Genomic DNA, 26,458 nt, shown 5'->3' on the forward strand with positions numbered 1-26,458 from the left:
CCGTGTTTATCGTGGACTAGTGTGGGGAGACGAAAGTATGTATAGGGAATATAGCCCAGATGAAGTTAAACAACATAATAAACATGATGATTTGTGGTTCATCATTCATGATAACGTTTATGATGTTACAAAATTTTTGCGTGAGGTAACGTCTGTGCTCATTAGGTTAATTTTAATATTGTAATTAAAATGAAACAGCTTACACTGTGTCATGCCGAGCAGAGTATAAATATTTTAATATCAGGACTTTGATGGTCATGGTTATTTTTTATCTAGGCAAAAAAAAAAAAAAAAAAAAAAAAGCAAATAAAACGTGCCTTTTTTTTAATGTGTTCTAAAGCCACATAAGAGAACAGGGTAATTTTATTACTTTATTATATTGAATTTTTTTTTTTTTTTTTTTTTTGATTAAGAAATGTGACTTAAGTTTAATTTTATTGATACAATATTGTCAATAAAATAAAATTAAATTAAATTATTAAAATTAAAGGTGTCGGGTCAGTACATGGATTGAGCCGGAATGCTTTTTTTTTTTTTTTTTTTTTTCAAATTTCAGCAGCATTTACATACGAAACTGTGATGCAGCCTAGTGTCAGAGTGGAGAGTTGCATGGGTAGAAAATGTTGCCATATGGTGCAAGGAAGCCTGAGGCTTATGCTACACCAGCCAAAAAAAGTTCCCGAGTTACCCTGAGAGAGAGAAAAGTAGAAAGAAATCACCAAGAAAGAGAAGAATGATGATATCCAGCTCAGGACCCTGGGTGTGTCAAGCCCATACTCACCAGATGTGAGTCCCTGGGGTGCTTTCATGAACATTGAGCCATGCTTCTTCCACTTCTGCTATGAGTTGGGCAGTGGTGGTAGGGGCTAGGAGGTAGAGGTTAATGAACATCCCATATGGGTTAAATGAGAAAAGGTGAAAAGAAGTAAGCAAACCCTCAACCATAATTATGAGAGCATCCTTGGATTCAGGGGAGATCCCCACAGACTGGAGATGTGCAAATGTAACCCCTATTTACAAAGAGGATGAAATGGTGATATGAGTAATTATAGACCTGTTAGTTTAACTTCTGTTCCAGGAAAAATAATGGATCCCCTGGCTAAAGAAGCAAGGTTGGATCATCTAGACAAGACTACAGTTATAGTTCAGACACTGCATGGGTTTATTGCCGACCGGGCTAGCCGGGTGGGTAAAGTGCCTGCCTGGCAACCCAAAGGTCGCGGGTTTGATTCCCGCCTCGGGCTTGGATCAATGTACTGCAAAAACCTTGGGAGGTGCATTATGGCCACAGAAGCCTATGCGCCAACAACTACCAGAAAAAAAAAAAAAAAAAAAAAAGCATGGGTTTATTAAGAGGAAATTTTAACAAACCTCAAAATCAATAATAATTTTTATGTTTGTTATTGATATTGAGGAAGGCACATCAGGCTTAATGCCTAAGTTTGCAGATATTACAAAGGTTGGCAGAGTGGTTAATCACAGTAATCAGGGTATGCTTCTATAACAAAATCTAAATAAATTAGACTCTGATGAGCTGAAAAATGGCAATTGAAGTTTAATATCGACAAATGCAAGATACTTCATATGGGGCACAGTAATCCCAAATTATAGTACCAACTGTGTGGTATCACACTCAGGATACTGGAAAATGAAAAAGATCTTAGCCATAATTATGAGAGCATCCATGGACTGGAGATGTGCAAATGTATTCACAAAGGGGATCAAAAGGTGACACAAGTAATTACAGACCTTCTAGTTTAACTTCTATTTTGGAGAAAATAATGGAGTGACTGGTTATAGTTCAGCCATAGCATGGGTTTGTTAAGGGAAAGTCTTGTCACTTTGATTGGATGCTACTAGTATGATATGGTCATAAAGGAATTGGGTGCAAAAAATAATTTTGATATTATATACTTGGATTTCAGGAAAGCTTTTGATACTGTTGCACATGGAAGATTACTGTACAAATTGGAGCAGTACGGGATTAAGGGCAAGTTGCTATGACGGATGAAAGGGCGGTTGAGTGGGGAAGACAGAGTGATAGCTAATGGACACTGCTCTTCATGGACTAATGTTATTAGTGGAGTCCCCCCAGGGTTCGATGTTGGGTGCATTTTTGTTTTGTATATTTATAAATGATATTGATGAAGGTATATCAGGCTTAATGTCCAAGTTTGCAGGTGATACAAAGGTTGGCAGGGTTGTTAATGACAGTATGCTACTACAACAGGACCTAGAAAAGCTAGGCAGATGGGCTGAAAAGTGGCAAGTGAAGTTTAACATTGACAAATGCAAAGTACTGCATATGGCTAGAAGTAACCCCAGAGAAACATACCAACTGTGTGGTAGAGAATGAAAAAGACCTGGGGGTAATTGTACAGTCAGATATTAAGTTTTCTGAGCAGTGCATACAGCCTGCCAGAGCAGGTAAATGGGGTCTTGTCAATAATATACAGGAATTTTGCTAGTAGGGATGAGGAGAAGATTATCCATTTATATAAGACAATGGTCAGGCTGCACCTTGATCACTGCATACAGGTCTGGAGGCCTCATTTTTAGGAAGGATGTAGAGTTGCTAGAATGAGTACAAAGAAGGGCAACAAGATGGGTGAGGGGAACAAAGGGGTGCTTATACCAAGATGGGTCTTAAGTTCTGCAAATTGCAGTGCCTAGTGACTAGACACATCCAAGGTAACCTGATTGAGGTGTTGAATGGGTTGAGCAAGCTCAATGCTGATGGGATTCTTCCTCTTGCTCAGATTAAGAATCTGAGGGGGCATAGATTCAAACTGAGGAAAGACAGTTGTAGAATAGACGTGCAGAAATTTGCCTTTAGCCAGCAGGTAGTTGATTGCTGGAACAAACTTCCATCTGTCGTTTTAGAAGTTGATATATTAATTTTTGGCTGATGCTGTAAAAGTTTGCTTTCTTGCATCATATGCCTATACTAATGATAATGTCTTATTGGGAATTTTAAATTTTCAGTTATTGGTTGGTCACTCACACAATAACAAGACATTTGTGGATTTATTGGTTGACTGTTTTCTACAACAGCATTTAAGAGAGGCAACAAGAGAGAGCAGTACTCTTGATCTGGTTATCAGCTGTGCTTCTTCATATATTAAGAATCTGCAGATAAAAACCAATAGGTGACAGCGATCACAGAATATTGATTTGGGATTTACTTAAAGATATAACTATCATCAATGGTAAGCATTTTTGCTTTCATAAAGGCGACTACAGTGCTCTCAGACACTTTTTAAATGCTATACAGTAGGACCAATGTTGTTGTGAAAAACAATTTCTAAATTTGGAACTTTTGGGGAAATAATAGAAGCTGCTAGGCCTTTCATACCAACTAATCAATACAGTTCAAGGCTTAAACCTAAATTAATGTCAGATGAACAATTAAGACAAATGGAAGAGTAAAAAAATGCCTGGGATGCATATAAATTATCAGGTGATATAAATTATTCTGCAATTGAGTCACAAAGGAGGTTAGGCAAGTCAAAGCAGATTATGGGAAGTCTCTGGCAAAGAATGCCAAGAAAAGCAGCAAAGACTTCTTTACTAACCAGGGGGTCACATCTGGTGAGTATGGGTTTGGCACACCCAGGGTCCTAAGCTGGATATCATTCTTCTCTTTCTTGGTGATTCCTCTCTACTTCTCTCTCTCTGGGTAACTCGGAAATTTTTTTTTGGATGGTGCAGCATAAGCCTCAGGCTTCCTTGCACTATGTGGCTAGTAATAATAATAATAACTGGTACTTCAAATGATAATGGTATTCGATCACTTGCTGAGACTACACACAGGAGGGGACATAAATTCAAATTGAGGAAGGATGGTTGCAGAAGTTTACCTTTAGCTAGCAGGTGGTTGATTGTTGGAACAGGCTTCCATCTGTTATTGTGGAAGTGGATTGGTTGAATAAATTCAAAGGAAAACTAAACAAATTCTTTGGAGGGTACGGATGAATGAACTGTTTTTTTTTTTTTTTTTTTTAGTTCATGCTATATAAGCTTGCTTTCTTGCATCATTTGCCATTACTACTACTTATTATTAACAGTAGAAGGAAGGGGCTGAATGGCATTGGTCCACTTGATGTCGAAGATTTAACTATGAATGATTCTGCTCAGATTGCTGACAGGCTGAATTGGTATTTTGCATCTACATTCACTCGTGAGAATTCTTTAGGGAGGGGAATTCCAGAAATCTATCAAACTCTAACAGGGAGTTAAACAGTTTTGTGATAACTGGGAGGAAAGTGGAAGAGAAATTGTTGAAGTTAAATATAAAAAATCACTTTGGTTGAATGGGATGTATCCAGTTATATTAAGGGAGGCAGCAAAGAAGGTAAGCAAACCCTTAGCTATAATTATGAGAGAATCTTTGGATTCAGGGGAGATCCCCTGTGGATTGGAGATGTGCAAATGTATCCCCAGTTCACAAAGGGGATCAAAGGATGACATGAGTAATTACAGACCTGTTAGCTTAGCTTCTGTTCCAGGGAAAATAATGGAGTCACTAGTTAAAGAAGTAATTCAGGACCATGTAGACAGCAGTGCAGTGAAACTTCAGTCACAGCATGGGTTGGTTAATCGGTGATCTTGTATTACCAATTTGATTGGGTACTATGATGCAGTGATAAAGGAACTGGATGCAAAAAAATAACGTGGATATCATACTTGGATTTTAGGAAAGCTTTTTTGATACTGTTGCACATAAAAGACTGCTGTACAAATGGGAGCAATGTGGCATTAAGGGCAAGTTGCTGCTAGGAATAAAGGGATGGTTGAGTGCTTATCAATGGACACTGCTCTTCGTGGACTGTTATGTTATTAGTGGAGTCCCACAGGTTTGATGATGGCCCATTGTTGTTTTCTATATTTATTAAGGATATCAGGTTTAATTTCTAAGTTTTCAGATGATATACAGGTTGGCCAGAGTGGTTAATGACAGTAAAAAAGTAAAGTGCAGCCGTTATCAACCCACTGCAGGATGGAAGCCTCCTCAACAATTCATGCTGAGGGAAATGGACCATAATCTGCCACGCTGGTCCAGTGAAGGTTGGCAGATCGACCATATTCAGCGGTCAGGGGCTTGAACCCCGGTCTACTCAAAGAGTGTGTGCTACTCCCGCTCCTGACCACTCTGCTACGGAGGCCTTATCTAATGACAGTAATGAAGGTATTTAGCTGTGACAAAATCTAAAAAAATTAAGCAGATGGGCTGAGAAATGGCAGTTGAGGTTTAACATTGACAAATGCAAGGTACTCCATATGGGTTTCAGTAATCCCAGAGTAATGTATGAACTGGGTGGTAATACTCTCAGGGTAGTGAAAAGTATGTGAGGGTAATTGTGCAGTCTGATATGAAGTTTTCTGAGCAGTTCAGACAGGCTGCCATGACAGCTCATGAAGTTTTGTCAATGATATACAGGAATTTTGCTAGCAGGGATAAGGGGCTAATTATCCCATTGTATAAGGCAATGGTCAGGCCATATCTCAAGTAATGGTCTGTAGGCCTCATTTTAGGAAGGACTTAGATCTGCTGGAATCGTTACAGAGAAAAGCAGTGAGACCAGTGAGGGGGAACAGAGTGGTGCTCTTACTGAGAAAGGCTTCAGTTCTGCAAAAGTGCAGCATCTGGAGACTAGATGGCTGTGAAGTGATCTGATTGAGATGTTTAAGGCTTTGAATGGCTTGAGCAAACTCAGTGCTAACGGGATTCTTCCTCTTGCTCATACTATGCACATGATAGGGCATGAATTCAAACTGAGGAGGAAGGATGGTTGCAGAATGTGTGTGTGGAAGTTTTCCTTCAGCTATCAGGTGATTGTTTGCTGGAACAGGCTTCCATCCGTTGATGTGAAAGTGGATAATTTGAATAATTTCAAGGAAGAACTAGAGAAACTATTGGAGAGGTTGGATAGGTGAAACGGGAATTTTTTGTATTATCTGATGCTGTTTAAGCTTGCTTTCTTGCATCGTTTGACGATACTAATACTAAGTCATTTGGTACTTACTGTATTGCATACTGCAGTGTGTTACTGTGGTAGTAACATAGTATTGCCATATAGCTATCGTTGTCATAATGTTCTCAGCCAGTGCTACTGAATCTAATGTTTTTGACTGATTCATATAGAAGAGAACATATTTTACCCCTGTCTTTACATTCTCCATATCTCTTACTGTTATTCAACATATATGTTGAACTGTGTTGGGGAGAGACAAAATCCTTGCTCAACCCTCTACTTGTTTCTCTTTTCTTTGTACTGGTCACCTCCACAACACTAGATGGAAGCTTATTCCAATGGTTATTACTCTTTTGCTGATTGCAAATTTCCTCACTGCTATACTGCAACCAACCTTTTCCAATTTAAATTCATGTCCCTCTGTGTGCATCAAGTGAAAAAGAGATTCCATTAGCATTTCATTTGCTTAACCCTTTTAAAGCCTTATACATGTCAATAGGTTTTCATGTGTATGCCTGGTTTCCCGAGACTGCAGTTTATAGAACCCCAGTTTTTCTCAGTTAAGAATATCCTTTAGTCCTCCAACTAATCATGTTGCTCTTTCCTCCCCCCCACCTTTCCAACAGATCTTTGTCCTTCCTAATATGAAATTCCCAAACCTGTATGCAGTATTCTAGATGTGGCCTAACCATTTCCTTTTACAAGGTGATAATCACCTCTTAATTCCTTCTGGCAAAGTGACAGAATCTTAGGCTGTTCTAGCAGCTTGTTTGCACTGCTCAGAGAATTTCATCTTGGACTGTACAATTACTTTACATATTTTTCATTCCACTATCTTGAGTTTGGTACGATCCAAATCGTTATTACTGCCACCCAACTGCTGTGCCTTGAATTTATCACTGTTAAACCTTGATTGCCATATTCAGGCTTATCTGCTGACTTTATCTAGGTCTTCTTGAAGTAGTATACCCCTTTGTTGTTATCAACAACTGTATCATCAGCAAACTTGGACATCAAACTTGAAATACCTACATCAGTATCGTTAATAAGTAACACTGATCCCTGTGAAACCCCACTCATCACATGGTCATTGCTCCATGTACTGTAGTTATAAAGTGGTTATAAATGGTCATTGCTCCATGTACTGGCCATTTATAACCACCTTTTGCCTCCTACCATGTAACCCATCCCTTTATCCATAGTAGTAACTTGCTGACCGGGGCTAGCCAGGTGGGTAAAGTCCTGTCTGGCAACCCAAAGGTCACGGGTTCAAATCCCACCTCGGGCTTGGATCACAGTAAAAATGCAAAAACCTTGGGACGTGCATTATGGCCACAGAAGCTGATGCGCCAACAACTAACAAAATAAAAAAAAATAGTAGTAACTTACCACATTGCGACAATTTATACAATAATCATACATCTAGTACAGTATGTAATGTTTTATCGAAACCTAAGTGTATAATGTTAAATTATTATTTCCATCCAATTCCTTTGTAGCAACCTAATATGGGGTTGTTATAAAGCTCTTGTGCAGTTTTAAATTTTCATAACTTCCATTCTATACATGATAAAATTGATCTGTAAAAAGGGTAAGGGAAAGAATTTATTCTTGGGATTGTTAATTCTCAGCAAATCCACCATCATTATGTATAAAAACTGAGATACAATTCTGAAGTTCTACAAATACTTTTTGCAGTTGATTTTCAGCAACACCCTGAATCACATTAGTTATCCTAGTCTGAAGATCATCTAAAGAGCGAGGTTTTGTTGATTAAATAATAATCTTACCATGTCCCCATAGAAAAAATCCAATCGGCTCAAATCTGTGTTCATGATGGCCAAGAGATCAGTCCACCTCTTCCAATCCATCTGTTAGGAAAATTTTCATTCAGAAACTGCCTAACACTGAAAGCAAAGTGACAAGGTGCACCATCTTGCTGAAACACTGTATCACCTATAAGTCCTAAATGTGTTAGTTCAGGAATAAAGTAATTCTGCAGCATTTCAAAATAACCCACTATTAACAACCCATCCTTGGCCTTCCAGGTTGTAGTTTATCATTGACGGAACCTGTTTCTTTAAACTTTTTTATCCAGTTAGTTATGGAATTCCTGTGTGGTGCATCTTTGTTATAATGGATTCTAAATCTTTTTTGTACTGCAATTACAGACTTTAACTTGGCCAATGACAGCGCACAATTTACTTTCTCCTCTATTGAAGCCATTTGGTCAAGCCTAATTCTGCAAAAAAAAAAAAATAATAATAATAAAATTTTTACTAAACTACAATAAAATAAACGAATCACTCTTACTACTTACTAAACTTCGCTAAATTACATTTCTAACGTTTTTTACAGATTGATTTTGTCATGTATAGAACGGAAGTTATGAAAATTTAAAACTGCACAAGGAGATCATAATGACCCTGTAATAGCTAATCAGATTGGTGAGGCACGATCTCCCTTTAACAAATCGTGCTGTGATTGCCTTGTGGTTCTACTCCTGTCAATATTATGCTACTTTTTTTAATTATTGATTCCATTTATTTTTCCTGGAAGAGAGGCAAATCTGGAAAATTTGTAGTTACTACTTCACCCTTTGAACTATCCTTGAAAATAAAAGGAAAAATTGCACATCTCTAATCTGCAAGTACTTCTTCTGAATATAAGGATGCTTTCATTATTATTGCTAAAGGTTTAAGCAGCTTTTTTTTTTTTTTTTTGCAGCTTTTAATATAACTGGATAGATTCCATCAACCCTAGCCACTTTGTTCACTTTTAGCTGCAGCAATTTCTCTACAATCTTACTTTCTGCTATTATAAAGTCATTTTAATTCCAAGTCAGTATTCAATAGACTTCTGCTAACCTCATCTCTAATTTCTTCATGTGTGAATGTAGATACAGAATATTCATTTAGCTTGTCAGCAATTTGTGAGGGATCATCAGTAGTCATACCATTTATATCCAGTGGACCAATGTGGGTCATCCTTTGCCTTCTAGTGTTAATATCGACAGAATTCTCTACTGTGTCCTTTGCACTTTTAGCCAAAGACTTCTCATCCTCCTTTGCCTGCCTAACCTCCTGAATAACTTGATTACATGCCAGTTTGTACTTATTGTTGTAAACCTTGTACAGTATCTCTTATTGATATGAAATGCTTAGTGGCTTGTATGATTACCTCTCTGTGCACTCCACATTTACACTTTTTACCTTAGTTGGTCCCAGTGAAAAGAGTTTAAAAAAATCTGAGCCCATTATAATCACCCATGCGAAAACAAAATCACTTTCTTTTACCCAACAAAAATCGAAAAATGCTTTCTTGCTGTATAAGCAGCCAACCCACAAGTTCCAAACATTATCTGAAAAGTTAAAATCTCCCATGATACATTCTGAATTGCTGGCCGACTCTGTTTGTATAGTTGCTCATTATACTCGTCACAGTCATTTGGCCTATAACAGACTCCAACTCTCACTTTTGCTTTTCCAGTGTTTGTGTCACTCCAGACTGACTCAGTATTACACTAGCAACTTGGATCTACTTAGACTTTTTTAGAATGTGTGTTTCTTAACTAAAACCATCACCTCCCCCTCCTATCATGTCTCTCCTCTCTGTACATTTATTATAATCACCATACTTGAATTCTACATCACCAGTATCAAAGTTATGCCATGTTTCTTTTATGATTATAATATCTGCATTTGATTACATAACAAATACTTCAAATCCATCAAATTTATTATCTACACTCCTAGAATTTTGTATAAGCAAGTAAAACAATTAATAGTGACATATGGACCCTCAGCAGCGCCTTGTAATGCACTCCCCTCTACTCCTGCTTTTCAGACTACCGAACGTCAAAATAGTATTATTAGTATTAGCCACATAGTACAAGGAAACCACAGGCTTTTGCTGCACCACCCAAAAAAAAAAAAAAGTAAAAAAATAGATAAGAAAATAGACAAATTATCTCTCATATCAAAGTCTTTAATCCTATGATTGTCCTTTTGCTGATCTCACCATGTGAGTCGCCTGTGTTTCAACCCTTTCAGGAAGCCAAATATATTTTTTTTCAGATGAGGTCTCCATACTTGGACACAGTATGCCATATGTGATCTTACAATTGCCTTATACAGTGGGATTATGACCTCTCTATCTCTTCAGGATATTGTTCAGTAAATCATTGATAGGGCACCATGGGCTTTCCTTGCTGCCTGTTTACACTGCTCAGAGAACTTCATATCTACCCATATCGTAACTCTCAGATCCCTCTTCTTTTACTGTTTTTAAGTCAACCCCATGAAGTGTATAAGTTATTTTGAGGTTACTGTTCCCCAAGTGTAAGGCCTTGCATTAAAACATAGCTGCCACCTTTCTGCCCATTCTTGAATCCTCATGTCATCCAGAGTGCTGCTTGGTACTGATCATTAACAATTCTCTTATCTGCAAATTTTGACATCATGCCCTCTATCCCTTTGTTGATGTTGTTCATGAAAATCAGAAGCAACAGGGGTCCAAGAACAGGGGTCCAAAAGTATGGTACCCCCAAGGACCCCTTGGGGGTACCATACTTTTGTTATACTATTCCAAAGTCCTCTGCAGTTGTTCTGTGATACATCTTAGAATCTTTCCAGTAATCCCAACATTTATACAGTAACTTCTCATGAGCGACTGAGTCAAATGCCTTGCTGAAATCCAAATAAACTGCCAGAATTGTTCTCTACATCCAGCTCATGAGTCACTGTGTTAAAATAGCTTACCAGGCTAGGTAAATATGATTTTCCCTTAGCAAAACCATGTTTTGTGTGTGTCTCTCAGAATGACATTTCTATCTAAATGTCTCTAGATTGCACTCTTAATATTGCTTTCAAGATTTTCCCTATTACTGAACTTACACTAACCGGTCTGTGGTTACCGACTTCACTCTTAGAACTACCTTTATGTATTGGTGATATGTTGGCACTTCGTCAATCCAAAGGAATCCCTCCCAAGTCCAATGATGTACTCATAATTAGCCTCAATGATTTAATGCACTCTGGCCGCCTTTCTCAAAATTACTGGGTATTTGCCATCAACTCCAGGAGCCTTACTTGCCTTTAGACTTGCAAGTTTTTCTAATAAACAGTCATCTGTAATATTGAAATCACTAATTTCATGTGTCTCAGCCTCGCTTGCATCAGTATTTCATCAGTAGATTCAGCTGGGTTATCTACACCTTTCCCACACTCATTACACAAAGATCCAGTCTGATTCATTTTCTTCTAGTGCTTTCTCATACTTGGCCTTGGTCTCCTTAACTTTATCTGTGGTACTATTAAAATCAATTTAAAGCTGTTGTAGGTTTCAATACTTTTCATTGCTCTGTAACTTTCTCATGCTATCTTTTTCTGCTCTAATTATATCGGCCAGCTCCATATTCATCCATCTTGGCATCCTCCTTGTGCTCTATTTTCTTATTGTATATTTACATTCATGGCTTCAGTGCAAGAATTGATTCTACCTTTGCTTTAGAGTTGTCATTAAATTAATATATGTGTGGAAATTTGCCTTTAGCTAATGGGTGGTTGATAGTTGGAACAAACTTCCATCTGTTGTAGTGGAGGTCAACAACTTAAGTAAGTTCAAGGCAGAACTATACAAACATTTGGAATGAATGGATGGGTGAAATGGGAAAGGTTTTTTTTTTTGGCTGATGCTCTATAAAGGCTTGCATTTCTTGCGTCATATGCCTCTACTAATGCTAATACTTTGTATATTTCCGCCTCCCCGAGACTAAGCTTGCTAGATAACTGCTTTTATGGTTTAGACTTTTATGGATTAGGAAATGTGACAAAGTTTTATTTGATTGATACAAAAGTGTAAGAGTAATAAAGGTGTCAGATTAGTATTTGGATTTTTGTCCATGTTCATCTTAAGGATGAACATCTTTGAATACAAGGCGAGGAATACATCTTTGAATACAAGATGAACATTTTCTCTTGAATACAAGGCGAGGTGGAAGTTTCATTCCATCACCAGAAAAAGCTGAAACAACAGTATAGTATGTCAGATGAGGCCTGATGTTTTTTGAAGTTATTTATTTTGTACCTTAACATTGACTCTTCTATTTGAGGGTACATAAAATTAAAGGTACTTCATCCATATTACCAATTTGGCCAAGCTCATAGTTTGCTTCCTGGCATTAATTTTAAATCTGTAAAATTCCGAGGATCTGGTTTTCATATTTTTCTAGCATTTTCTGGGTTATCCTTGTTTCTGTCCTTACAGCTAAGCCATTTTGCTTCACAGATCTATAACACTAACTTGTTGTGCCACCAAAATCAATTCCCTTTACTACTGCCTGACTTTTTGCCTCAAAAATGATTGTTTTTATTGACAGAGATATACCACAGTTCCTCTGCTCTGTTACCCAGCTATTCAGTTAGGGTGCTGGCCCAAAATTTCTTTCTGCAGCTCTGTTTCCATGTTCCTTTGTGTAACTTATGACTTGTAATTTGTAGCTAATTGTGTATGCAAGCCTTTTTTTTTTTTGTTGATGCCATCATAATAGGGTACTGGTAATCTGAAATTTATGGTTAAAGTTGAATAAATGTGTGCATGCACAGTGGCTACAGCTACGCCATGAAAACATTACAGTTACACAATAAAATATTCATTACAGTACCTTAACAGATTCAGCAAGGTTTTTTCCCCAAAAGTCAGATTTACTGATAATTTATTTGGGCATATTTAACATTTTAACAAGTTTCATATTATTACTGGTATATTGGTAAAAACTGTAAAATCATTGGAAAGACAAGACATAACAACGTACTTGTTTATGATAGCATGACCATCGCCTTATAAGATGCAAGGTGATTTTTTGAGATAGATGTGTGTCTTTAATGGCAGGAAATATGGTAATTCATTGAAGTTAACTTTATTTATGTGTTACCTTAATTAAATGAAGTTACTTTTATTTAGTTACCTTTATAACCTATACAGGTATATGAATAATGACTATTAATTCATAGAAGTTACCTTTATTTATGTTTTTTTAAAGCATCCTGGAGGTGAGGAGGTTTTACTAGAGCAGGCTGGTAAGTAATCTTTTATTATAATTTGTTCTGTAGATGTGTGTCATTTTGAAAATGCTTATATATATATATATATTCTTATTTTTGATTATATATACAAAGCATGCATATAAACAGCATGGTTATCTATAGAAATTTGTAACAGTATGCAAGCTGACCATATTTCAGCTTGCATATTGTCACAAATACACAGTGTGTTGTTGACAGTGAACACCATATATACTGAGTTGGCTTTCCCTCAGTAACAACACTTTATGTAGGAATGGACTGTCTGTGATGCTGGTGGAGACTCAAAGTTGGAAATGGCTGATGTAAGATTGTAGTTCACACACTTGGCAATCAGTTTTGGTGTCTGCAAAGAAGAATGAGCTGACATCAAGATCTTTCTGATTCCAAATGTGGAATGATTGTGGGGGGAAAGATTTACAGATAGCAATATCTTGAGAACAGCCAAAATGGTTAGGTGCTCCATCCCGTGGTGTCTCACGTCTACTGTGACCGCCTTGACAATGGTTGAACCACCAGCCATGGGTCACATGTGGTCATTGCCTGTGGTGAGTGTCTCGTCTCATTACACAGCACAGAGGCCTAGCTAACCAATATTCACATGGAATATGCACCGGGCATTAGCTTGTATTTAGGCTATGGCACTTGACTGCTCTCATGGGTACCTATGCTTCTTGCAGGACAGAAGAAACTGCACCTTGCATGTCTACTTCAGCACCAACATTGGATTACTGACATGTGACTCTGTCACCTGGTGTGATGAATCCTGTTTCCAACTCTATTATGTTGATGGGCATATCCACATTTTGCCTGTGGTGAGTATTGTGTGTCTCATCTCATAACACAGCACAGAGGCCTAGCTAACCAATATTCACATGAACTATGTGCTGGACATTAGCTTGTATATAGGCTATGGCAGTTGACTGCTGTCATGAGTACCCATGCTCCTTGCAGAATAGAAGAAACTGCACTTTGTATGTCCACATCAGCACCAACATTGGACTACTGACATGCGAATCTGTCACCTGGTGTGATGAATCATGTTTCCAACTCTATCATGTTGATGGGCATATCCACATTTGGAGAAAGCAACATGTTGTGGCCATGGCATCTAGATACATTGTTGTTTTTCAGCAGGCTGGAGGTGGTGGCGTTATAGTTTGGGGACTGTTTGCGTGGTATGCCCTAGATCATCCAATTGCCATTAATGAATGGTTTGATGGAAATGCCTACTTATATACCATCACCGGCAAAGTACATCCTTTAATGATGACAGTTGCATACAGACAACTCTGGCGTCTATCAAAAAAAAAAAAATGCTGTATGCCACAAGGCCTGGCAGGTTGCTAACTGGTCTCAGGAACACGACAGTGAATTCTCCGTCCTCCCATGGGAACCCAAGTCACTCTATCTCAACCAGTTGAGCACATTTGGGACCTTGGAAAAAGACATTTGATGCTACGACCATCCATCTGACAATGGGTGGGCATTACTAGATGCATTGTGCAATACATGGGTAGTACTACCACAGGACACCCTGCAACACCTTGTGGAGTCTATGCTAAGATGTGTACAGCTGTATTACAGGCAAAAGGTGACACTAACGAGGTATTAGGTATATGTTGCTGTTGCAAAGCCAACTCATTGTAAAGTCACAGAACTTGTAAACTCCTCTGATCCTATATGGCCATCCCAGAATATAAACAGAAAATTTAATTCTTCATTTTTACATTATTATATAATCAGAGTACTGTGACCCTATGTGCCGCCAGTAAGCGAAATCAAATTTGCTGCCCCAAAATATTTGGATTAAAAAATAAAATAAGGCGTAAATAATTATTATTAATTTATTGAAAAAGAAAAGAATTACAACATATAAGATAATGAAACAATGAACAAAAATAACAAAATCATTCTGAAATTAAACTTTATATTCTAAATCACAGTAATCATACCCACAATAATAAAATAAAAGGAAAATTTTAGTGTTAAAAAAATTATACAAATTTATGTTTCCTTGCTTTAAGATGTGTGAATTTATTAATGATTTCATTTGTTTATTTGTTCCAAAAGATCATTTTCTATTGAAATTTTTGCCAAATTGGAAAGTCTTTGTTGAGACATTGTCGATCGTAAATAATTTTTGATTAATTTTAATTTTGAAAAACTCCATTCACCTGAGGCAACGGAGACTGATAAAGTTTGAAGAATTCTTAATGCAGCTGCTACATTTATTATTATTATTAGTAGTAGTAGTAGCTATATGGTGCAAGGAAGCCTGAGGCTTATGCTAAAGGAGCCAAAAAAAAATTCCCGAGTTACCCAGTGTGTGTGTGTGTGTGTGTGTGTGTGTGTGTGTGTGTGTGTGTGTGTGTGTGTGTGTGTGTGTGTGTGTGTGTGTGTGTGTGTGTGTCAAAAGTAGAAGGGAACCACCAAGAAAGAGAAGAATGATGATATCCAGCTCAGGACCTTGGGTGTGCCAAGCCCATACTCACCAGATGTGAACCCCTGGGGTTGGAAAAGTATCTGTAAAATCATTTTTAAAAATATATTGTATAACTTCAAATGGAGTAATATTGTTTTTAATATAAATTTGAAGTACTCTTTTCTTCAGATAATGCTCAACCATCAGTATCGGACTTATTACAATCAATGTCACTTAACTTAATATGTAAATCTTTGCAATGATTTAATAAATCGTCATCTGACCATTTTTTTAATTCAGAAATATAAAACATTTTAAATATTTCTACATGTTCTTTCATATTTGTAAACCTTTCAGTTAATGAGATTATTGTTGTGGATTCTGAATTGCTTCATTTCTACTTTCATAATCAAAATGACGTTTTTCAATCTTTTCCTTACAGTGCTTACTTCTGGAAACGAAGCTTCAATGCCAATGATAGTAGCCATATTATTAGCTGATTCAAGAATTTTTTTGGACTGCTTCCTTTGTTCTATTTTCTTTAAAATATTCCATGATATTTTGTAGACACTCAAGAGCTTCATGTATATCAGAATCCTTTTTTTTTTTTATTTTGGTAGCATTTTACTTACCATCTGAATTTTATTTAAAATATCATGCCAAATTATAATTGAACAAAGAAACTTATAAGATGTTTTTAAGGCTATTGATTTAGCATGATTCCTTGTATCCATATCTTTGTTTTCGGCTTAAGTGGTTATAGCAAGATATTTAGCTTCTCTAGTCAGTCACTTACAGCATTTTTTTTTCTGTAATATTTTGTGAAATTATTTCAATAAATTCATTTTGTATTTGATCACCCAAATAATGCATATTTTTCGATTCGGATTTCTGAATACGGCAAATATGTTCTGCCATAACTAAATCAAATTTAGCAATCGTGTCAGTAAGTTTTAAAAAGTTAACATTGTCATTTTCATATAAATCTTTTGAAGATCCCCTGAACGCTATACATTGCCTTTCTAAAATGGTATCATATACGTTATTCTGGCTCAACTCCAGAATATGGGTATCTCTATTGTGTGCGTGGCCGAATATCAGAGTGATTGTCCGGTCGAATTCTGTTATTGGCTGATTATCGGGAATGCGTAATTTACTTCATTTTGCGTTTCTGATTGTTTGATTGGATGCAAATTCACTTCTGACTTTAGCGGGAAATGTCATTTTTGATTTGATTTGGTTTTAATGGCGCATTGGCAGCTAAGGCCATAATGCGCAAAGTCAAGGGGAAATGTGAAATTATCGTGCTGTTGTTTAGTCATCGTTGTGCTGCTCTGCTGCCCTCGGTTATTGTGTGTTATTCTGTTTGAAAAAGAATGGATATAATTGAATGGTCATTGGATCACAGTAATTGATCATAATAATTGAAATGGTAATTGAATTGAATTGAATGCAAATGGGTGGATGTACTTGATGGACTGTAATTGAATGTTGTATGAATGTGAATTTGATAGCTTCAGAATACAAGTATTTTCAGTGTGGATATTCGATGAAGTGTACCAGCCGGAATGCGAACACTGATGGGATAATTTTTTTTGTTTGTTTGTTTTGTTTTCAAGTTGTTTCTTGATGATTTGATGTTTTTAGCAGGAATTTTATGAGTTGTTAGTATCAGGTTCTTTTTATATTAGCCAGGGGTGTGAGGGCAGCAACCTCCAGAACAAAAAAAAAAGCATTTCTGTTGACGTGCATGTGCCATTCTCATTGTTCATGCTCATGAAATCGTCTAGTAATGTACACCACAGAAGTAGGGGCCGAGCAGTCCCCAGAACAAAAAATAAAAAGCATTCCTGGTGACATGCATGAGCAATTCTCATGGTTAAATTTTGTTAGTTTTAAAAATTGCCATTTCTTTTTCTTCATTTCAGTGATGTCACGTGACATCCTCCCAGTAACATCCACATGCAGGCGAGGAGCAGAGGGGAAAAGCAGTGAGTGGAAGGTGCCTTCACATCCTATAACTGCCTTCTTCCGAAGTACAGGGTTGTACCCACGTTCTGGAGTATAACCCTGCAAAATATAAATATGAAACACAGATCCATAATAAGCAAATTAACATAAGTCTGCAATTTCATGTACTGTATTTATTTCAAAAGCATTATATGCCTGCCGTGTTGAATACTGGTCAGTGATGTAACTATGCCAATGCTGCATTGGGGTCTGCTGCCCTCCTGCCCGAAACAGGAAAAAAAAATTAATTGAGTAAAAATGTAAGTTTTTTTTGTTATCTTTATGATAAAATTTACTATGTCTATTAAATTTACAAAGTGTCTCGTAATCCATTTGTTATATGGAAATTTTTTTTCGTTCTATGGAAACTATTTTAACTGTAATTACCAAGAGGAATTCAAAAAATATCGCTAAACAGTGGTCTGACTTGTATATGTCAAAAATTTTTTTGCCATCTCCTGAACTGCCGCCCGTAAGCGATGCTTACCTCACCTACCCACTTGCAGTGGCCCTGTATATAATTTGGAGAAAGATAAATCCTTGGTGTGTGAAAAACAATCACTTCCTCAACGAGTTCACTGTCACAAATGTTACAGTTTTAGCATCTGGGTGCTATTGACAGCAGTATACAACAGAGTGAAAAACTTATGGTCAGGTTTCTGCTGGGATAGACGTAGTATTTGTTGATTTTCACACAAGTTTTTTAAGTGTGACTGGTTTTTACTTCAAGTCATTCCATAGTATAAGTTTTTTGGAACCCCAACACAAAAGGTTATTAGAACCTATAGTACTCTAATAGGTATGGATTGAGAAAAAACTATTCCACATATAGTATACTCAAGTGTGGGTTGAGGAGAAAGAAAATACATGCTGATGTTGTACATGAATTTCTGTAGATTGCAATTTTCAGGAAATAAATGAAAAAAAGAAAGAAAAGCTAGTTAAATGAGTTCAAGTTAAAACTGGGTATGGATGTTGACTAAATGATGGACATGTTTGGGTCAATTTGGAAGTGGAATTACAAATGCTAATTCAGAATAACAGTGCCCATGGAAATATTTATAAGAAGCATGCAGCAGAAACTGGACATTTCTGATAGGGAGTCAAATTCATATTTAGGATTAGTATTAGAAAGGCAGAGCAATGGAAGGAAGCCAAGTTTATGTGCCCACCCCCAAAAGTAATAATAATCTGCTGTTGCAAAAAAGTGCTACCCAAAAAAAAAATAAATAAATAAATAAAAAATATATATAAAAAAAAAAAAAAAAATATATATATATATATATATATATATATTAATAATAATAAAATTTTTCTTAAATTTTATATTTTATCTATCCTTCCAGATATTTATCTGAGTTCTCTGTCTCTAAAAGAGCAGGTAATAATTTGCCCAATAATTTTATTATTCTTTTACTAAAAGCATTACATCCAGTCTGCAATTATCTTTCTGGCAATGGTGGTACACCAAAGTGTAGAAAACATGGTGGCAGGGAAATTAAAAAGAAAATTGACAGGTGCCAATGTTCTTTTTAATTTATGGAAAAAATTTCAGATGTTTTTAATTCTGTTTGGACAGGACCAATATGTCATTTTTCTTTTAATGGATTGTATGTAACTTTTTATTTTTCAATAAAAAAATTAAATATTTAAAAAATGTTTCTTACATCTTTTATTTTCAAAAAACAAAAAAATTCTGCTGAAAATTAAAAAAAAAAAAAAAAAAAACATTTTGACATAAAATATAAACATGAATCTATTACTCTTCTATTTTCCAGTTTTAAAATGACTTTAAGGGCACAAAATTTCAAATATGCGCATGCACATAATATTTCTGCAACAGGTGACCAGCTTTTTTTTATTTTTTTTTATTGTATATAAATCTTATTGTATATAAATCATTTTTTTAATAAAAAATAAATATTTTAAAACATGATCTATTTTTGCATTTTTGTTTTTCAAAAAGCAAAAAAAAATTAGACTGCTGAAGCTTAAAAAAATGATTTAATTCATAATATATACATGAATCCATTAGACTTTTCCATTTACCAATTTAAAAGACAATTAAGCTTGTGGAATATCAAATGTGTGCACATATGTATTTTGTACTATTCTGTTCACTTTCAGAGATATTTCAAATTTGGCACACCATGAAGTGTGTGAAACTTGGAAATTATGCATGTTGCTACCCGCAGAATGACTTCCTGAGTGAATATTGAGTTTTGTGTCCTTGTCTTTCAAAAATATAAATATCTGCAGTCTTTCTTGTGTAAGACTGGATATTTATAGAACTAGAGAGGAAAAGCAAGTAAACTTGAGCTGTAAATAAATGCTGCATTGTGAAAATCTAAACCTAGTAGCATTGTCAGTGCGCCACCTCTCTTTGACTTTTAAAATAGTTGCAAAGACAATGGCAGGGAACCTGACAGGTTTTTGCTCTCAGTTACTTAAAAAAAAAAATGTAGAAATCACTTTGAAAACCATACAAAGGAAACATTTGTCTACATTTAGGAAAGCAAGAAAATTTTCGGATTTTTAATCATTGATTAACAGTTAGCATAAATCACTATTTTGGAGAAGCACCTGCCAGGGCTCCGGCAGACATATCCTGGTTCATTTATTCCTTCTGTTTGTGTCATCTTAGAAAGATAAAATATGCCTTCATCATTGAGTTTGCTCAACTCTTTTATGGGCTTAAACACTTCAGTCAGATCCCCATGCAGATGCCTAATTTCCAAACTTTGTAGCTTATAGAACTGGAGTCTTCTTATATCAGCATATCTTTGCATCCACAGTTAGTCTTGTTTCCTTTTTTTTTGTACCCTTTCAAGCAAGTCAATATCTTTCCTGAAATGAAGCCTCCACTCTGTGTATACAGTAACCAAGATGTGGTGTGACCACTTACTTGTACTGCAGGATAATTCTCTGTATCTCTACTGATAAAATTCTTGTGCCATTGACAGTAACCACCCTTTGTAGCCTTACTATACTGTTGAAAAAATTCTGTTACAACCTACAAGCCCTTTTCATCTTCAGCTGTTTTAAGTGTACTATCCCCCCTCCACTTCAGTTGATAATTGTACATACTAGCATTAATATTTAATTGTCATTTTTTAGGCCAGTTATATAATTTGTCTAAGTCTGCTTGCAGCAACGTCCCTTAGTTCTCATTGTTAACAATCTTGCCCAATTTAATATTTTTGCACAAAACTTGATACCATCATCAATATCTTTTATGAAAATTAAAAATAAAGATTTTAGCAGAGAACTCTGAAGGACTCTATTGAAAGCAGTAGTCCATTTTGAGCACTGATCATTTATAACCAGTTTTTGTCTTCTAATAGTTAACTATCCATTTTTAAGCTGCAATACAACAGTTCTTCAGGTTATGAACAAGACATGTCTAAGTAAATTATATTAAAGTTGTTCCCTGCATCTAGTTCCTTTGTGACTGGCAAGAATAGCCAAATTAATTGGATAATTTATTTTATTTTGGCCAGTGCTATATAAGTTTTACTTCCTTGCATCATGTTGCCAATACAGATACTAAAGATACCATTATAAACAGGGCCTTATTGACCATCTGAGCTGCTGCTTTTCAGTATAATCAGATAGATACCATCAGCTTCTTGAGCTTTCTTCTTCTTTAAATTGGATAATTTCTCCTCCAGAGCCTTTGCACTTATCATAAATTCATTTAATGCTAAATAATTGTTAGCTGAACTAGCAGTCTTCTACTGTCATAAAGCATATAAAGTTTTTAGGAGAGAGATCATTAATTTTCCTGACTCCTCTGGAGTGTGGCAGTGTGTTAAATTAAACTTGATTCTGTTTAAACTTTAACAAGTATAGCCTAGGGATAATATTTCTTAACCTCTGAATCTTGGGGAGTGGGGGATGGCCACAAATTCCTGCAGAGATTTCACAGAAAGCTTATAAGTGCACAAAATCTCAAATTTAAATTGAACTGAAAATTGCTTAAAATTTAAAAAAATTTTAAATCCAAAGTTTAAATAATATTGACATGTCTGGGGGAGATATAAAACGTACATACCTTGACATGCTAGAGGTTCTGCTGCTGACTAAAAGTTATAAAAGAAAAGAGACTAGTGGAGTAAGTTGGTTGTTTCATAGACACATCCATTTAGGTAAGGTTTAAACCAGTGATACCCAAAAGTTTTTGGCCACTGCCCCCTTGGTTCATTAAACTCATTCTCAGTGCCCCTACCCTATAAAAAGCATTATTCAGAACTAGCAGTTTAGCAACAACAACGAAATATGCCTGGACCTAGTCACCATGCCCCCCCCCCTCACAATGATACCTGGATATGCCACTTCTCCGTGGAACCCATTTTGTGGATGACAACCAGCTCAAGCATAGTGTTTGCGAAGCCCTCCAGAGCAAGCGTAAGGACTTTTATAGGGTTGGAATACAGCGTCTGATTAGAGATGGCAGAAGTGCATAGAAAACGATGATGATTTGTGGAAAAATAAAAGTGTGTTTATTAATGATAGAGGATTAATTGATGTAAAAGGCATAGCTGTAGGAATAAATTTTTCTGGGGAAAAAAATAGGCGGCATTACTTTCATATCACTCCTCATATTATGGATAATAAATTATTGCCATCTCCTGCTCTTCTAAAACAAATTGTTATAATATTAAAGGTATAATGCTAAATAGTAAATAATGTTAAATAAATAACATTTATTTAACATTATTATTTACTATTTAATAATAATGTTAAATAAGTAATGTTAAATCTTTTTAATGGTCCTGTCAGATATTATCCAGATTATTTTGTGACTTTTTGTTTAAATTTTTCATTATATTGGATATGTATAATAACGTGATGATTACACAAAATATATATGGTATTGAGAGAATAGAACAACTAGTGTTTCTTATTTTATAGGTAAAGATGCTACAGCTCCTTTTGATGATGTAGGCCATTCAAGTGATGCTAAAACATTACTTGCAGGTTTTAAAATTGGAACAGTGTACAAGGTTAGAAATTGGGCATTTTTTTTTTGTTTTGACACCTTTGCTCAAAGGACATACAAAGTTAATTTTGATTAGTTGCCCTTCTTTCAACCATCTGTAACTAATATTAGTTTATATGACATAAATAATTTTTAAAAGTTGTACTTGTTTTTACACTTTTTTTCTAATCAAATTTTTCCATAATTAGGTAATAATAGTTCCATCAAACAAATTGAAAAGCTGGGATCCAACTCTCCCAGACTTGAAAACAAATTCCAAAATGAATCTGAATTTTCATCTGTTTTCAGAAAGATCATCTAGTTATTGAAATCTTGTTATTTAAATTAAAGTTCCAATAAACTATAATTTTTGCTTACAAAAATTAAGTGTCTTTGGTTAGTGAAGTTTAAACTAAACAATATTTTACATTTAGTATTATAATAGCAAGATGCAAAGAAGCATTTAGCCATTATAACAACCTTCCCCATTACCAAAAAATTTGCTATCCAATTCTGCCTTGAACTTTGCCAAACTCTCTGCGCCTTTACCACTGTGGCAGGCATTTCATACTAGTGATGTGCAGTAAAGGTAAACTTCGTGAGATCCAGCCTTCTTTTGCCCCCATAATTTTGTATTTGTGCCCCCTGGTTCTCTCTTTTCTACCAGCCTGAACACAGTATTCTAAATGTGGTCTCACCCTCATCTTATATATTAAGGAGACAATGACATCTTTTTCCCTACTTTTGAAGGTCCTATATATCATAGTCAGGACACCATGTGCCTTCCTAGCCACTTGTTTACACTGCATGGAAAGTTTCATGTCTGACTAAGTTGTAACCTCTAAATCTGTTTTATCCAGAAATACTTTTAACTCCACTTCCCCTAGTTTATAAGTAAATCCTGAATTTTGTGTTTCCCCAGTTGCAAAATGTTACATTTAGTAGCATAAAACTTCATTTGCTATTTTTCAGATCATTTGTGCATTTAATATAAGTCATTTTGAAGCAGAATGGCCTGGTTCTGTTCATTAACTACTTTTCCTACCTCTAAATTCATCAGCAGACTTTTGACAGCTTCCTCTGTACACCCTGATCATTGTCATTAAAGAAGTGGCCCTAATACTGATCCTTGAGGGACTTCACACATTGCCTTCGTGGATAGTACAGTTGGTAGAATCGCCATCCTCCCCACACTGTGTGAAAAAGACCTGTTTGAATCCTGTTAATGACGTGAGGAATTTTTATGGGCCTTTTACAATATTAGTCTCAGGTGAGTGTAGTTTGGTTTTTTCTCCTGGAAACTCAGGTTTTTCATCCAGAAAAAACAGAAAATCTACCACAGAGCACACACAACCTGGCCTTAGTTGCTGATGCACTTAAAACCCTATAACAATTTAACTTGTTACAATGGTCCAATCTTAAGAAATGTTCATTTATGACTACTCTTGTCTTCTCTCTTTTAGCTATTACTTGATCCAATAAAGGATCAAGTAATAGCTAAAAGTAATAGCTACAATATCTTACCAGTGATTCCAGTTTTTATATGACAACTTTCATGGAAAACTCTATCAAAAACTTTACTGAAGTTGAGGTAAATAATGCCAAAGTTATTTCTTGCATCCAACTGTTTCAATGTTTGTTCATAATCTTTCCCACCATCGAAGTCAAACTCACTGGTCTATAGTTGCCCATCACATCTTTCTAATTCCCTTTGTGGATTGGGGAGATATTAGCCCTTGTTCAATACCACAGATTTTCCCAGACTTTGATCTCTACCATCTCCAATGGGATGATGTACTCACATACAGCCTTTTTTATTTTAGTATAATAGGAAGTGTATCATCCACTCCTGGAGCCTTACCTTTGCTCAACTTCAGTAGTTCTTTCCATAAACTCTTCTTTGAGATTGATATATCACTTAATTTATGGCAGTCTTTCTCCTTGTCACTGATTCACCATGATAAATAGTAAAATAGTACATGGTATATAGTTCTCTTCAGTTAACACCAAAAAATACCTCAATCCACTATAGTGCTCTCTCTTCAAATTGAAGACTCACCTTTTCCACTGATCACAGAAATCTCTTTCAATACTAAACATTTTATGACTTTGTGGTCACTACCCACTACTGTTCCATAACTGTCATATTTTGGATGCAGTTTGGGTCCTTGGTGAAAACCAAGTTGAGGATATTAGAAGCCTTGTACTTTCTCTGACATGCTGGAATAAATAACAATCATCCAGATGGCATAAAAATCTGTTTCCCCTGTGGCATATTGCCAGTCTGCAATTTCCAGTCTATGAGAAGCGGATTTGAAGTCATCTATAATAAGGCAATCACACTTGGGTACCCATTCCAGTTGCCTACAGAGATTTTTGTAATACTCTTCAGAATTATTTCACCTGCAACATACGCTGACTATCATCTTCCCTTTACCACAAATTATGTTGCACCACACAGACTAAGCATCCATCCAAACTTTATCTAACTCTGGATACAATCTTATCACTGTCAGAGAGCTTTTGATAAGAAGCATGACTTCCTCCTTCCCTTCCTTCCTCTTGAACATGCAGTACTCACCCTAATGATATTCTTTATCCCCTATCTCTTGATGGCACCATGTCTCCATTAGTCTTATTATATCCGTGCTGGTTGACCTTATAAGAAGCTCAAATTTATTTAATTTATTTACAGTACTCCTGACATTACTACATAGACAAATTAAGTTTTGTATTTTTTGTCATTTTATAACCCTGATTCATCTCTTATCTTGCTTAAACATGTTTTTTCTATGGTATGCATGCGACTGCTGGTGGTTTTTGCATTCCTGTGCATAAGGCAATTGTAGGTTGAACACAGATACTCATAGGAAGGATGCAAGTGTGATTTTTGCATATGCCACTAACCTGTGTCATTCCAATAACATCCCTAACTTCTCAAATTAGCAGTTTCTGAACCCTCAAGGTGGCCTTAGTGACACTAGAAAAACCCTTGAATGTTTAAATGAATTCCATCTTTACAAAATAAACTTCTTACTAGGACAAGCCACACTGAGAAAAATTTCTTCCCCACAAGCCTTGCAGAGTCCCTCTGTGAATTAACTAAGAAAAAAATACTTTTTTTTTCTGAGTTAATCCACAAGGCTTTCATCATATGTTCCCTCCTGTCATGTCTGGGAAGAACTACAGACACAAGAACATTTTGTCCTTTTCCCATTTTTCTAGAAAGACCTTATATTTTTTGATCAAATTGTCAGATCATTTATGTTTTAAGTCATTAATTTACAATAGTTGTTCAGATTCTATCCTTTATACAGAATATTTGCATTAAAACAAAAGCCAGATGTTAATTTTTGTTAAACAAATGTTAATTTTTAAACATAAAAAGAAATTTATTTTAAAAAGTTGAATGTCAACTTATATTACAGTGACTAAAAATATTACAAATATGTTAGAAAATCACATTTTATGAATATGTACTATTTTATACTTTTAACTCTATTACATTGTTCTTGAGACTGTTTTATTTTTCAGGTAAAAACTGATCCATTTCCCAAAAAAAGGCAAGTTGTGATTATTTTACCAATAATTTATTGTATTAAATGTTTGGAATTACTGTGTTCATGTGAAATTCATTAACATGAATTTCACATGAACACAGCCACTCTCAGTTAGGTGTAAGGTGTTTATTTATTTATTTTCTCTCCCCCCCCCATGACATTCTTTTCTATTTTGTCAATTATTAATTTATTTGAGGCCAGCACAGGTATTGTTATTCAGAAGAGTCTTTCTTTCATATTCTGAAAGTCACGTTTATTCAGATTATAGCTCTGTTCTTCACATTTACTATTAGTCTAATTTGCAACTTGTTAAAGTTTGACACAAAATTTTGCTCATTTTTTATTTTATACTAAATTAATACAAGGAATCTGTAAAAGACTTTATGGTTGATAGACCTCCTGGATGGCAAGAATCTTTTTTGAAA

The 26,458-nt window shown here is 35.6% G+C and overlaps 1 protein-coding gene across 1 annotated transcript; it reads left to right on the top strand.

Annotated features, from left to right (window-relative positions):
- On the top strand, positions 1-26,112 carry LOC150082869 (cytochrome b5-like). The gene is made up of 4 exons (XM_090378306.1): positions 1-145; positions 13,018-13,054; positions 22,407-22,498; positions 26,008-26,112. The coding sequence occupies exons 1-4, from the start codon at positions 38-40 to the stop codon at positions 26,110-26,112; spliced, it is 342 nt and encodes a 113-aa protein (XP_090234432.1). The 5' UTR covers positions 1-37.
- The last annotated feature ends 346 nt before the right edge of the window (positions 26,113-26,458 follow it).

This window comes from Mastigoproctus giganteus, chromosome 7, assembly GCF_048544385.1.
Source record: "Mastigoproctus giganteus isolate SK-2022 chromosome 7, ASM4854438v1, whole genome shotgun sequence".
NCBI lineage: Eukaryota > Metazoa > Arthropoda > Arachnida > Uropygi > Thelyphonidae > Mastigoproctus > Mastigoproctus giganteus.

Coding starts and splice junctions, on each gene's coding strand:
- LOC150082869 (XM_090378306.1), top strand. CDS start 38: ATGTATAGGGAATATAGCCCAGATGAAGTTAAACAACATAATAAACAT. Junction 146..13,017: donor TTACAAAATTTTTGCGTGAG/GTAACGTCTGTG, acceptor GTTTTTTTAAAG/CATCCTGGAGGTGAGGAGGT. Junction 22,499..26,007: donor AAATTGGAACAGTGTACAAG/GTTAGAAATTGG, acceptor TTTATTTTTCAG/GTAAAAACTGATCCATTTCC.